Raw genomic sequence first — 15,361 nt, 5'->3', positions numbered from 1 at the left:
ATATATATAATTTTATATAAATATGTACCATATGTTACAACGCTAGTTACTTTTGCATTTCTAAGTTGTTTACACAAATGCAGAAATACAGAATCTGGCAGCCAGTAATTCAACCCAGCTCTATCTTCCTGCTGCTCTCTCTCCATCCCCATGCATATACCACCCTTCCCCATCCCTAACACAGTGACATGAAACACAACAGATGTTTTAAGTGTACATCATACATTTATTACCAACAACCCTCTCAACTCCAAAATTGGGCACAGGGATTAAAAATAAAAATTCATTGCACTACTTAGTAAAGCATTACTAGTAACTTTCATAAAAAATGTACAAACTTTGTTAAAAATTTATCAAGCCTTCAAATGATTTGGTTACAGATATTTATAATACATACATTTAAAACTATATGTTAACTGATACAATGGAATATGATTTGAGAAAATGACTCAGCAAATGATTCCAAAAAACACCCCTGTGAGCTTTCACAATCTGAAACGGCAAAATGAGGTAACCAAATGTACCAACAGGGGGACAAACAGCTTCTAATGAAAAGGCCCAAAGATATCTGTGAAAAATATTCTCACAAGTGAGTCGGCAGATCTCATTCAAAATTATTCTAAGAGGCCCAAATTTAAGAATCTTAACAAATCACATTTCAGATAGTATATAAAATCTAAATATGCTTTCACATTTTCCAGACTTTGCTCAAAAAATTAAGGACAGAAAATCCTAATATGAGATCTTGATACCTGGAGGCCTTATTTTTTTGAGGGGTGGGGGTTAAAAAAACACCAAAGATGACAATTCACGCCAAAAAACAAACAAGAACCCACAAAAAACCCACAGCTGAGTTAAGATGGTAAAGCCAATATTATTTTAGGAGGAAAGAGGACGAAGGCCAACGAACCAACATCTGCCTGCTATCTGGTGCATCACCCAAGGTGACAATGGCTGGGCGCAAATAAACTGTTCTCTTTTGCTAGCCACAAAGTTGCTCACTGCGGCAAGCCTGAGCTGGTCAGAACACCTGTGTGTGTGTTCCTGAGACACACTAACCACAATAAGCAAGTCTGCACACATCTCTATGAGCCCCATGCAAAGACAAGACATTCCCAAAGATTAGTCACTAGAGTGCAACAACGAAATTCAAGATTTTACCAAAACAGACCCTGCTGCCTCCTAAATTGCCAACTGCCTCTCAAAAATTTACAGAAAAAGGGACATTATAAGAATTCATAGAGGGAGGGAAGAAAAAGCTGCTACTCCTAGTCATTAGTACAATGTGCTATGTTAATTAGGTACCTCTATATAAATTAGAAAAAGTGCTTTACTTGCATGCTTCAATAAAATGAATACTGAGTGTAGTAGTGTTATGTTAGATCTGTACAGATATAAATTTTTTGCAGCTATATAAAAGTATAAGATGGGCTTTTGCCATTTTAAACATGATTTATTTTCATTAAAAAAGATTAAACTATATGTGATTTGTATGTAGCTGATTATTATGCCAAGAATTTTGGTCTTTAACACACTTTTTATTCATCAGGACCAGGTGAGGGATATCCTAATGATTTAAAAGTAACATGTGCATTAACCATGTGCATTTTTACCACTATTTAGAAGTATTTCTGATGCACTGACAACCTAGGGGCAAACAGAGTATGCAAAACCCTACTTGTAGGACTAGATAGAGGCAACAGTGTCTCGAAAAGGGCAAAATTGTGCTTCTGTGAATTGACTTTACTTAACTCTAGGCTGTGATGAGCTTATAGACACTTCAAGGGAGGGCAAGCAGCATGGCAGTAACAAGTAGTTAACACTGAGTGGAAAACTGACACAGAGCCAACTGAAAGTTGAGTGGGGCTGGCAGCAAGTTATCACAGTCCTGACTGGAATAATGCAGCTTGTGCTATTGCAAACAAAGCAATTACATCAACTGCAGGAAGAGGCAGACAATGTTGAATACACTAAAAGAATGAGAAAGTAATTTAAACATTGCTGGAAAAATGACTTTAAAGTGAATTATGCTCAAAGAACTTACTAAAAAAAAAAACCCCACACAGCTATGTATTAGATCAACTAAATGAAGGTCAACTCCTGTTTAACAGCATTATTTTTTTATACAAAAATCAAATCTTCATTTATACTGCAAGTATTCTGGACACCTGTTGTATTAAACTTTTCTCATTCAAACAAAAAAGGAAAAGCAATAAAACATCAAAACAAATCAGGTCTAAGGAACATGAGCTATAACAGCACTTGATCCATCCTGAAACAAGGGTTTCGATGAGAAGCACATGTGATGAAGGAAGAACTAGACAACTTTCAGAATTGGAGTCTGGCAAGTGAATTAATATGAACAGAAATATAGTTTTCTTAAAACAATTTAGTTGCCCACAGGAGCTTGAACACAGAACACATATCAGAAGTCAAGCTGAATTAACAGGTTTTGTTCTGGTGGAAGTCAACAAGGTGAGACTTCATGGGACTAGTGGTCTTCTTAGAAATATATTAATCAAATATCTTCAAATAGACTACAAATCTAAACATTAAAAAAAATCACAGGTACTTTCTGTAAGAAACTTACTGGAAATGTAAAGGAAAAAAAAAGTATCAACATTCAAATCACTGATTGAAATGCTAATATTGCTAACTGATGATATATGATATTGCACCTTCTTTTTGGAAACAGCAAGTTGGAGATTTAGAAATTTCCACAACAGAATCAAAAAAATCAGGTTCAGGGAGTGAGAATTTGTTACACTTTTTTTTTCTTAAGTGACCCACTTAGGACCACCAATAAAGAGAAGGTGACAGCTGCCTGAAGCAAAGGAAGAAGGCTTTTCTCATTCCATTCACTGGGAGGGAAGGGGATGGAGTATTCAATGCTTGTAATTGATGCACCCTCAGCAATCAGTGTGCAACAGCAAACACAAGGGGAAAAAAACCAGTGTACAGTACTAGTGCTGTTTAAATAACACACCAGATTATACATTGCAGCATAATTAAAACTACACACACATTCTTGGTACATGCTGGTATATAGGATCTCATACACACGTTAGCTACCATGCCCTCACACAAGTAGTTGCACACACTCTCACACAGATACACTTATCACCAACAGTCATACGCTGCATTCATTTCCACTCACAGTTTCTGAAGGCTCTATATAAGGTAGATTGCTATATCATCTGTAGCTACCACTTTTTATAAAAGCACATGCTAAAAGATCACGTCCACTGTAATCTTGCAGCAACACTCGGAATGATCACACAAAAACCAGGGAATGTTAGTGCACACACAAAATTAAGCTAAAGAAAAAGTCTTTGGAGTTCCAATCACACGGTTAGTATAACAATCCCATAACTGTGAAGACTAATTGTAAGCTTTTATAGTTGATTAAGTCACACAGTGCAAAGAAAGGTCCATTGACCCTTTTGGTAAAGGGAGGGCTGGAAGCCACACAGATTAAGTTCAATGGATAGTCCGTATATACATGTGATGAGGAACACCCAAACTAAATTTGTGCTTCTTAGGTTGGTCATTCTGAATCCCGATGCACTTCTGAAGCATCAGCTCGGCAAATTGGGCAAGTACGATTAGCCTACAAAACAAAAGGGAAAACTTGTTTAAATTGTGACATATACAATGAAACACATTCAAAGCAATGGAACTACTTTTACTTCCCACAGTTTTTACATTCTTTCTTCCTCTGAAGAGGTACAAAGCAATTTTTGTCTTTTTTTAACACATAAACCTCCGAATTAGCCCAGGAATTTTTTTTTTGAGATGGAGTTTCGCTCTTGTTGCCCAGGCTGGAGTGCAATGGCACGATCTCAACTCACTGCAACCACTGCCTCCTGGGTTCAAGCGATTCTCCTGTCTCAGCCTCCCGAACAGCTGAGATTACAGGTGCCCACCACCATGCCTGGCTAATTTTTGTATTTTAGTAGAGACGGGGTTTCACCATGTTGGTCAGGCTGATCTCAAACTCCTGACCTCGGGTGATCCACCCACCATGGCTTCCCAAGGTGCTGGGATTACAGGCATGAGCCACCGCACCTGGCCGCCATGAATGATTTTTTAGTAGGTCTGTTAAAATATATAAACAAGATTACCATTCACCAGTTTGGACCAAGTTAACAACTTAGTTGACATTAAAGTAAAAGCTTGGTTAGTCTTTTTTTACCCCCCTTTTTTGAGACAGGGTTAAACCCTGTTGCCCACAGGAGCAGAGTGGCATGATTACAGCTCACTACAGACTTGAACTCCTGGGCCTAAGTGATCCTCCTGCTTCAGCTTCCTGAAAACCTAGGATTAACAGGTGTGTGCCACCACACCCAGCCAATTTAAAAGACGGGTTTCACTAAGTTGCCCAGGCTGGTCTCCAACTCCAGGCCTCAAATGATCCTCCTGCCTTTGCCTCCCAAAATGTTGGGATTACATGCCTGAGTCACCATTCCTGGTCCCTTGGCTATTCTTAATGGAATGAAGTCACAGAAAACATTTAGTGGTACCGAGGGAAGCTTGATTGTAAAATAGGTGACTGACTAGCTGATAGCTCTACTTACTCACCTGTTCCCTGGCTCCTAAATTTGCTTTCTCCATTTCAACAAATGGGACCATAATTTGTGGAGTTGCTAATGCAAGAAACATAAGCATCACCTGCTCTCCTACTTCCTACAACCCCATTATTCAGCACATAATCTTATTTCTGCATTATGGTAATTCTCAAATCAGTCCCTCTTTTCATCTAGTTGCCACTATCCATTCTCTGACCCACCATGTCTTTATTCTGTCTCCCTGTCTCTCAGAAATTACCTCTTTTATTCCATCCTCCAACAGTGGCCAGAAATCCTTCTAAAACACAGTCTGTTATATCCTTCCCAAATGCTTTCAGGATTACACCTAAACTCCTTTACGCTTCAGAGTGGCTTCACAACAAGCCGGTCATTGATTTTCTCTCTGAACACCTTTTCTTTTCCCACTCTTCCTCACATTCCAACTATCAGCCACATGGAACTTGTGGTTTTCTGATTCTCTGTCCTCACGTGTCAGGGATTTACACATATAATGCTTTCCTTTTAAAATAATTTAAGACTCTTTGTCTTCAGGATTGAGTTTGGGCTAAGCCAGATACTCTGGAACTGTGCTCCTTCAGAACTGACTTTAACTCTATCTTCCTCGCCAAATTGTAAGGTTATCTAGTTTTATCCAAACCGGAACACTTAATTTAAAAAATAACTATATAATTTTTTTTTATAGTCATGGAGCCACTGCACCCAGCCTATTAAAGTTCTTTTACTGTATCACATTTTTATTCTACTGTTACAATTTGAGACTATGAAACTATGAAGAGTAAAAAAGCAGCTTTTGTAAACTTTTTTTTAAAAACATTAAATAGCCAGGTGCAGTATATAATCCCAACACTTTGGGAGGCTGAGGTGGGAGGATTGCTTGTGCCCAAGAGTTCAAGACCAGTCTGGGCAACATAGTGACACCCAGTCTCGCTTGAGCCTGGGATGTCAAGGCTACACTGAGCCATGACTGTACCACTGCACTCCAGACTGGGTGACACATTGAGACCCTGTTTCAAAAAATATATATATAAAAAAGAAGCCCCTGCAATAATTTCACCCTGGCATAGCCACTCTTAGGATTTGTGTCCTTTGTGCTTTTGTTCATATATACAAAGGAGAAAATGGTCAGAATTAAATAAAAACACTAGATGTATTTTTCTCCATGCAAACCTCTGACAATAGAGCTATAATTAGGTAGCCTTCTAAACTCTCAAACTGTGGCCTAGCAAGTTCGGGCCTTGTCCCTATATACCATGAAAAAGGACATACTGATTGTCAAGAGGTCATCCATTTTGGGTTTTGTATAGTCACTCCTATGTTCTTGACTGCAGTTAATTTTTACTGGCCTTTTCTCCTCATTTGCAGAGATCATACTGAAAGCTGTGTTTCCATTTTGTCTTCCTTCCTGTCCACTGAGCTACGAACTTACTCTAATCTATGGTCAATAAAATAGAAAATTCAATGTCATTTCCTTTAAAGATGTCATCACTTTACCTTAAGCCATTTGTCAACACACTTGGCATGGAACTCGTGGTTACAGGGTAAGACTCTAAGTAGCTGCCTTGACTCAAAATCACACATGCATACTACACACCTAAAAAAAGCAAAAAGATAATTTAACCACAAAACCAGATGGTTTTCTATTATGACTATTGAAACCTACAAGATAATTTATTCTGTTATCAAAATGTCACTTAAATTTTTAAACAAAATTATCAACCAATACCCTGAAAAAACTGTGATGTTAAGGCAGTAAGAGTTTTGCTTTGCTGACAGATTAGCAAGAAAATTTCTAGTTAACATCAAGTCAATCTTAATACCAAAGATTCTATACTATTTAAAAAAAATGGTATTAAAACTGGATGTCCACATACAGAAGAATAAAGGTGGACTCCTACCTCATACCATATATAAAAACTGACTCAAATGGATCCAAAGCTTAAGTGTTAAGAGCTGAACTATTAACCTCTTAGAAGAAAACACAGTAAATCTTCATGACCTTGGATTAGACAATGGTTTCTTGGAGATGACATTAAAAGCACAAGAACTAACAAAAAAAGAAATGCAGTTGTTCTTCAGGATTTGAGGGGGATTGATTTCTAGGACCCGCAATGGATACCAAAATCTGCAGATGTTCAAATCCTTTATATACAATGGTATAGTATTTGTGACCTATGCACACCCTCCCATATACTTTAAAATCATCACTATAATACTTAATACAAGGTAAGTGCTATGTAAATAGTTGTTATACTGTACTGTTCTTTATTTGTACTATGTATTGCTCTATTGTTATTTTCTATTTCTATTTTTTTCCTGAATATTTTCAATCTTTGGTTGGTTGAATACAGAGGGCTGAGTGTAGGCTAAAATAAACCAAAATCAAAATTTAAACATTTTGTGCTTCAAAGGACATCACTGAAAAACTCAATAATCCACAGAATGGCAAAACATTTTTTTACACTTTTTATTATTCTATTCCTCAGAGATCCCTGTTCTGAGGGAAGACATTTTTGAAGATAATTTATCTGGTGAGATCTATAATATGTATAGAACTTCTACAACTCAATAATACAAAGACAAACCAATTTAAGGAAAATGAAGCAAGGATCAGAATAGACATTTCTGAAAAGAAGGTACACAAATGGCTAGTAGCACATGAAAAGACACTCAAGATCATTAGCCATCAGGGAAATGCAAATCAAATCTGCAGGAAATACCACTTCGCAAGCACTAGACTGGCTATAATAATAAAAAAAATAGACAATATAAGAGTGATTCAAAGCCATTATTTATCTTTGGCATTATTCAATGCCCAAAGTGGAAATCCAAATGTCCATCCACCGACGAAAAAAAAAAATATGATCTATACAATGGAATATTATTTGGCCATAAAAAGAAATGACTTACTAGTAAAAGCTACAATATAGAAAAAGTTATGCTAAGTGAAAGATGCTAGACACAAAAAGACCATATATTATATGACCCCATTTATGTATAATCTATATAAACACAGTGTAGACTGGGAATGGGGATGAGGCACCAAGGTGAGGTAGAAACATGACGAGTGTTGCCAGTGGGTGAGGGGTTTCGTTTTAGGGTGATGCAATGGGTCTAAATTTGATTGTGGTGATACTTACACAGCTCTATGAATATATGAAAAACCACTGAATTGTACTTTTTAAATTATTATTATTTTTTTTTGAGATGGAGTCTTGCTCTGTCACCCAGGCTGGAATGCAGTGGTGTGATCTCGGCTCACTGCAACCTCCGCCTCCTGGGCTCAAGCAATTCTCTCTGCCTCAGCCTTTCGAGTAGCTGGGATTACAGGCGCCTGCCACCATGTCCAGCTAATTTTTGTATTTTTAGTAGAGACAGGGTTTTGCCATGTTGGCCAGGCTGGTCTCAAGCTCCTGACCATAGGTAATCCACTCGCCTCAGCCTCCCAAAGTGCTGGGATTACATGTGTGAGCCACTGCGCCCGGCCTGAATTGTACATTTTAAATGAGTGGAATTGTATGGTATGTAAATTATATATCAATAGAGCTATTTTTAAAAGATCCCATACTAAGCAGAAATTTTAGGTAAGAACCTCAAACTTTATGTGCATGAATTTTCAATCTTGTGTGAAAACAAACATTCTAGAATGTGAATTAGAAACAAAATTGCTAAGCAACATAAAAATCCAAAACAGCCCTAACAGAACTTTCTAAGATGACAGAAATGTTCTACATCCATACCACCCAACACAGCAGCTATTAGCTAGTACAACTAAGACATTTAATTTTTAATTTAATTAGCTCTACATTGACTTATTGGACAAGCATTGGTTTAGACTATGAAACAGAGATAACTTATCTTTATCAAAGTTATCTCTGACTCCTAAGCATTTTCTATTTCCTCTCCCAACTTTTACCTTAATGACTCTTAAGCTTTTATTTCATAAAGGTAGAAAAGGAAATTTAGCAGAGTGATGTCAGAAAAATTTACTTACAAAGTCTGTTCTGACTGGTGGTTGTTAGGATTGAACCGATAAGAAGGAAGTTGTTCAATATCTGCTTTAGTCAGTCCACGAGGCTTTGCCTCTCCCAGTCGCTCTGCCAGGTTTAACAGGGCCTGCAGCGGTAAAAGACGACATATTTTCATCTGTCTTTAGATTTTGCATTCCAATATTTTTTTTTTAAGAGATGGAGTCCTGCTATGTTGCTCAGGCTAGAGTATAGTGGCTGTTCACAGGCATGATCATTGTGCACTGTGGCCTCGAACTCCTGACCTCATGCAATACTCTTGCCTCAGCCTTCTGAGTATCTGGAGCTACAATTGCGTACCACCGCAGCCCTATTAAAATAATTTTTTAAATGTTTCTTACGAAAAAATCTAAACACATACAAAAGTAGAAAAGTAACGTTAATGAACCTTGATCTATCCATTACGCAGGTCAATAGTCCATGGCTAATCTTTTACCTATTACCATCTATCCTAAACCTCACATTATTTTAAAACAAAACTGAAAGATGGTATCATTTCATTCGTATCAAGTGCATCTGTAAAACAAAGGTAGTAACTTTGACCCTGTGAGCTGGATAATTCTTTGTTGTGGGGGCTGGCCTGGGGACTACAGGATGTTTTGCAGCATTCCTGGCCTCCCTCTACTCTCAGTGCCAGTAACACCCCCTAGCTGTAACAACCAAAAATGTTTCCACACATTCCCAAATATCCCCTAGGGGACAAACTGTCCCCAGGTTGAGAATCGCTGCTTTCTAAAAAGATAGACTTTTTAGAATATAACCACAATGACATCATCACACCTAAAATATTAACACTAATTCTTTAACATCAAATGATCAATTAACGTTCAAATGTCTTTGTTTTCAATTCAAAACTTTAAAAAGTAGTTTGTTCAAATAAGGATCCAAACAAATCCGTAACTTACCATGGCCTAATTTGTCTCAAGACTCTTTTTCACTCTTAAATTTGAAGAAACCAGGTTAATGAGCTGTAGAAATTCCCAGTTTGAAATTTGCTAAATGAACCTCCCATCCCTGACCCACTGGGTTTAACAAATCCCTTGTTCCCTTGTCCTATAAATAGGTAGATGTGAATGAGTACTTTTTCCATAAGACCCATCATGTCTACTGGTTATGTTGGCAGCCAATGATGGAATACTGTCTAGATCCATTAATTCATTAAAAATGGCAAAATGGTAATATTCTAATTTTATCATTCTTCATTTATTAGAATGCCTCATATTAAACAATACTCAGAATAATTTAGGTAGAATAGGATAAATGAGACCACCTAATTTCTTTTATGAAGTATCCACCATCAACTCATGAACTTTAATATATTTGATGTGTTTCAATATTGTAATTATTATGCCTTTTTTTTTTTTCTTTTTTTTTTTTGAGTCGGAGTCTTGCTTCATCCTCCAGGCTGGAGTGCAATGGCATGATCTCGGTTAACTGCAACCTCTGCCTCCCAGGTTCAGGCGATTCTCTTGCCTCCTCCTCCTGAGTAGCTGCCCAGCTAATTTTTTGTTATTTTTTATTTTTTAGTAGAGAAAGGGTTTTGCCATGTTGACCAGGCTGGGCTTAAACTCCTGACCTCGAGTGATCCACCCGCCTTGGCCTCCCAAAGTGCTGGGACTACAGGAGTGAGCCACTATGCCCAGCCAATTATTATGCTTATTGATTTTACACCAGTACCTCCTTTCCTTAATGACTCTAATAACTCATTTGGTTTATCTCACAATTAGTCTGCCTTTTGTGGACTGCTTTTCTCCATTTTTCAGGTTGCCCCAGGGTTAACAGAATGGGTAACAAATAATGATAGATGAGAGAAACAGAAATAACTTCCCCAAATGTCAATAGTTAATGTGGTAATAACTGTGTGTTTTATTATGATACTACAACTTTGCTTCTGTGTCAACATTATTTAGATAATTGCGTCATCTAAATAATTTGTTCCCCTTTCACTAGCTCCCCAGCCCTTCTAAATGCTGGAATAGAAAGTAAATTACCAGGCCACACATGGTGGCTCAAGCCTGTAATCCCAGCACTTTGGGAGCCTAAGGTAGGCAGATCACTTGAGGTCAGGAGTTTGAGACCCACCTGGTCAACACAGTGAAACCCCGTCTCTACTAAAATTACAAAAAAATTAGCCAGGCATGGTGGTGTGCACCTTTAATCTCAGCTACTTGGAAGGCTGAGGGAGGAGAATCACTTCAACCCGGGAGGCAGAGGTTGCAGTGAGCTGAGACTGCGCCACTGCACTCCAAGCCTGGGCAACAAAGCGAGACTCCATCTCAAAAAAATAAAAAATAAAGAGTAAATTGCCAAATTGATGGTGATTACAATATATAAAATTTAGATAAAATTTATGATATCACTGATAATGATCTTTTATATCTCGTAGTACACAAAGGTCAACAAATACAATTTGTAACAAAATATGTTAAGTTCTTACAGTATAAAGACTACACAGGCATATTTCACTTTACCGCGCTTTGCTTTACTGCATGCCACAGATACTACCTTTTTAAAACAAAAACAAAAAATTGAAGGTGTGTGGCCACCCCATATTGAGCAAATCTATTAATTCAATTTTTCCAACAGTCATGTAGTCATTTCATATCTTGGTGTCACATTTTGGTAATTCTCACAGCATTTCAAACTTTTTCATATCTGCTATAATGATCTCTGATCTTTGACATTACTATTGCACTTGTTTTGTGATACCACAAACTGTACTTGTATAAGACAGAAAACTTAAATGTTGGGTATTCTGACTACTCCACTGAATGACTGGCTATTCGCCCATCTCTCTCCCTCTCCTGGGGTATTCCTAGTCTCTGAGACACAACAATATTGAAGTTATGCCAATTAATAACCCCACAATGGCCTCTAATTGTTCAAGTGAAAGGAAGAGTCACATGTGTCTCACTTTAAAAACTAGAAATGATTAGGCCGGGCACGGTAGCTCACGCCTGTAAATCCCAGCACTTTGGGAGGCTGAGCGGGTGGATCATGAGATCAGGAGATCGAGACCACTCTGGCTAACACGGTGAAACCCCGTCTCCACTAAAAATATAAAAAATGAGAGGGGTGTGGTGGCGGGCGCCTGTAGTCCCACCTACTCGGGAGGCTGAGGCGGGAGAATGGCGTGAACCCAGGAGGCGGAGCTTGCAGTGAGCCAAGATTGCGCCACGGCACTCCAGCCTGGGCAAGAGTGAGACTCCGTCTCAAAAAAACAAAACAAAAACTAGAAATGATTAAGCGTAGTAAGAAAGGCACGTCAAAGCCGAGACAGGCCAAAATGTAGGCCTCTTGCGCCAAACCAGTAACCATGTTCTAAAGGCAAAGGCAAAGTTCGAATAGAAAAAGTGCCATTCTCACTGGGAACAGTGGCTCATGCCTGTAATCCCAACACTTGGACTAGCCTTGGATGGCAAAACCTTATCTCTGAAAGAAAGAAAAAAAAAATCCACAAAAATTAGCCAAGTGTGGTGGCATGCATCTACTGTCCCAGCTACTTAGGAGGCTGAGGTTGGAGAATCGCTTGAGCCTGGGAGGTCGAGGCTGTACTGAGCTGAGATCGTGGCAATACACTCCAGCCTGGGAGACAGAGTAAGACCCTGTCTCAAACAAAACAAAACAAAAAAACAACAAAAAAAACCCCAGAAAAGTCACTCCAGTGAATGCACGAGTAAGAAAGCAAAGCAGCCATATTGCTGATATGGAGAAAGTCTGAGTGATACGGATAGAAAATCCAACCAGCCACAACATTCTCTTTAGCCAAAGCCTAATCCAGAACAAGGTCCTTTAATTCTATCAATATTGAGAGAGGTGAGGAAGCTGCAGAAGAAAAGTTGGAAGCTAGCAGAGGCTGGTTCATCAAGTATAAGGAAAGAAGCCATCTTTATAACAACAAAGTGCAAGGTGATGCTGGAAATGCTGATATAGAAGCTGTAGCAAGTTACCCAGAAGCTCTATCTAAGATCATTAATGAAAGTGAATACACTAAACAATAGATTTTCAATGTAGATGGAACAGCCCTATATTGGAAGAAGATGCCATCTAAGATTTTCACAGCTAGAAAGAAAAGGCGGCAATGCCTGGCTTCAAAGAACAGGCTGACTCTTTTTGGGGGGATAACACAGCTGGTGACTGTAGGCTGAAGCCAATAATCATCTGCCATTCTGTGGGCCCTTAAGAAATTATGCTAAATCTACACTGCCCAATAATAAAGCCTGGATGACAAAACGTCTGTTTACAGTATGATTTATGGAATATTTTAAGACAACTTTTGAGACTTGTTCAAGAAAAAGATTGCTTTCAAAATATTACTGCTCAAGTGCTCTGATGAAGATGTACAAAGAGATGAATGTTGTTTTCCTGCCTGCTAACACAACATTCACTCTGCAGCCCATGGAATAAAGGATTCTCTTTTCTCTACATTCTTGCCAATACTTACTGACTTTTTGAAAACAGCCATCCTAACAGGTGTGAAGTGATATTTTATTGTGATTTTGATTTACATTTCCCTGATTGCAATGTTGAGCATCTTTTCATATACCTGGTTGGACATTTTGTGTCTTCTTTGAGAAATGTCTATTCAGGTCCTCCACCCATTTTTTTTAAATTGGGTTATTCATTTTTTGCTACTGAGTTGTATAAGTTCCTTGTATATTTAAATATTAACCCCTTATCAGATGTTTTTCATATTTTCTCCCAACCTGTAGTCTGCCTTTCATTTTGCTGTTTCTTTCTTTTCGGTACAGAAGCCTTTTAGTTCAATGTAGTCCTAGTTATTTATTTTAGCTTTTGTTGCCTATGCTTGTGGTGTGATGGCCAAAAAACCAATGCCATGGCCAATATCGAGGAGCTTTTCCCCTGTTTTCTTTCAGCACTTTTATCATTTCAGGTATTAAGTTTAGGTCTTTAATCTATTTTGAGTTAACCTGCATGTATGGTGTAAAGGTCCAGTTTCATTCTTTTGCAGGTGGGTATCCAGTTTTCCCAACAACATTTTTTTTCTTTTTTTCCTTTTTCAGACAGAGTCTCGCTCTGTCACTCAGCCCAGAGTGCAATGGTGTGATCTTGGCTCACTGCAGCCTCGTCTCCCGAGTAGCTGGGATTACACGCACCCGCCACCACGCCTGGCTAATTTTAGTATTTTTACAGAAACGGGGTTTCACCATGTTGGCCAGGCTGGCCTCGAACTCCTGACCTCAGGTGATTTGCCCGCCTTGGCCTCCCAAAGTGCTGGGATTACAAGGTGAGCCACTGCGCTCAGCCTCCCAACACCATTTCTTAAAGAGGCTATCCTTTCCCCATTGCGTCTTCTTGGGGGCCTTGTCAAAAATTGGTTGACTGTTGTATTCCTTTCGATTCACAGTTCCTAAAGTTCAGAACATGCATGGTTTTATAATTTATTGCCTTACCTATTACAACATCTAAATAGGTTTCCTTGTCACCATTTTCTAACCACTCCCATCGATTACTTCACAGTAGTGGCAGAGTTTGGACTCTTAACAAGTACTGATGCCATAAAGCACCAAAAACATTTAGTGGCTCCTTCCTCCCCCACAATACTCAAAATTATGTCCACTCTGTAGCAAGCACTGAAGGACAACCAATTGAGCTTTTCAATCAACTGCCGATTTTCTCCCTTTTACGTTAACCACAGACCATCTGTTGATTCTCAAGAATGTCTAGCCCTTCTCTGCCTAAATCTTAAAGATGAAAAGCTTGTACATTATTTAAGATCTGGCTCAAACATTTTGGCTTCCACAAAATCTTTTCAGCATACCTAATCAAAATTCACTGTTTTCTCATTTGCATTCTCATTGGAATTGTACGTAATTCTAATAGAGCACCAATCTACCTACCTGTTATCATAGCTATGTGGTAGTACATATTCAAATATCCTTAAAGATGTTAAAACATTTTTATGACATGTTTGTATCTTGAAATGCACAAAGTGTTTACCTAATAAATGTTTAGATCAAGCTTGTTGAACACATGGCTTGCATGTGGCCCAGGATGGCTCTGAATGTGGCCCAACACAAATTCATAAACTTTCACAAAATGAGATGTATTTTTTGCAATTTTTTAAAAGGTTATTGGCTACTACTAGTGTTAGTGTATCTTAAGTGTGGCCCAACACAGTAATTCTTCTTCCAATGTGGCCCAGGAAGCCAAAAGATTGGACGCCTGTGGTTTAAAGAGTTAAGTAGAATAATACTTTCATGCACACAATATTCCCCAAATTAATTCACAATTCATCTACTAACCTCGTAATTTTCTACTTCTCCATCTTCTACATCTAATTCAAAGCTGAAAGTTGGGCCCACTGCAGGTGGCACTGGAAGCATTGATCTGCAGTGAAAACAATCACACTAGCATTGATATGTTAGTACATTAAATCAATGAACAGGACAGGGAGGACAGAGGCCAGTGCTATAAGGATGAAGAATGGTCAGTGTTAATCTGACAAATTTAACAAAACATATGCAAGAACTGTACAATAAAAACTGCAAATATATTGCTAGGATAACTTAAAGTGAATAAACAGAAATATACCACATAAGAAGATTAGAAGACTCAATATCATTAAGATGTCACTTTCTCCTTAAAATAATCTATGAATTCCATGCAATAGCTACCAAGATTGCAGCAAGCACTTAAGTAAAAACTCACATGCTGATTTAAAAATTTATAAGGAAATGCAAAAGACCTTAAACATTTTAAGAACAAAATTGGGAGACATACTAT

The 15,361-nt window shown here is 38.2% G+C and overlaps 1 protein-coding gene across 18 annotated transcripts in view; it reads right to left on the bottom strand.

Moving 5' to 3' along the window:
- Positions 1-205: 205 nt before the first annotated feature.
- RNF38 (ring finger protein 38) overlaps positions 206-15,361 on the bottom strand; it is a 153,358-nt gene continuing 138,202 nt past the window's right edge. For all 18 annotated transcript variants that reach the window (XM_054500038.2, XM_054500039.2, XM_054500040.2 and 15 more), the window contains 4 exons: positions 14,881-14,965; positions 8,581-8,702; positions 6,081-6,180; positions 206-3,610 (listed from right to left, as the gene is read on the bottom strand). In XM_054500038.2, the coding sequence (XP_054356013.1) occupies positions 3,548-3,610; positions 6,081-6,180; positions 8,581-8,702; positions 14,881-14,965 (370 nt within the window). In that variant the 3' untranslated portion in view covers positions 206-3,547. The remainder of the gene's footprint in view (positions 3,611-6,080; positions 6,181-8,580; positions 8,703-14,880; positions 14,966-15,361) is intronic.

The sequence above is a fragment of the Pongo pygmaeus genome, chromosome 13 (assembly GCF_028885625.2).
Source record: "Pongo pygmaeus isolate AG05252 chromosome 13, NHGRI_mPonPyg2-v2.0_pri, whole genome shotgun sequence".
Taxonomy (NCBI): Eukaryota; Metazoa; Chordata; class Mammalia; order Primates; family Hominidae; genus Pongo; species Pongo pygmaeus.
The sequence above is the reverse complement of the archived record's forward strand: the minus strand, read 5'-3'. Positions and strand labels throughout refer to the sequence as shown.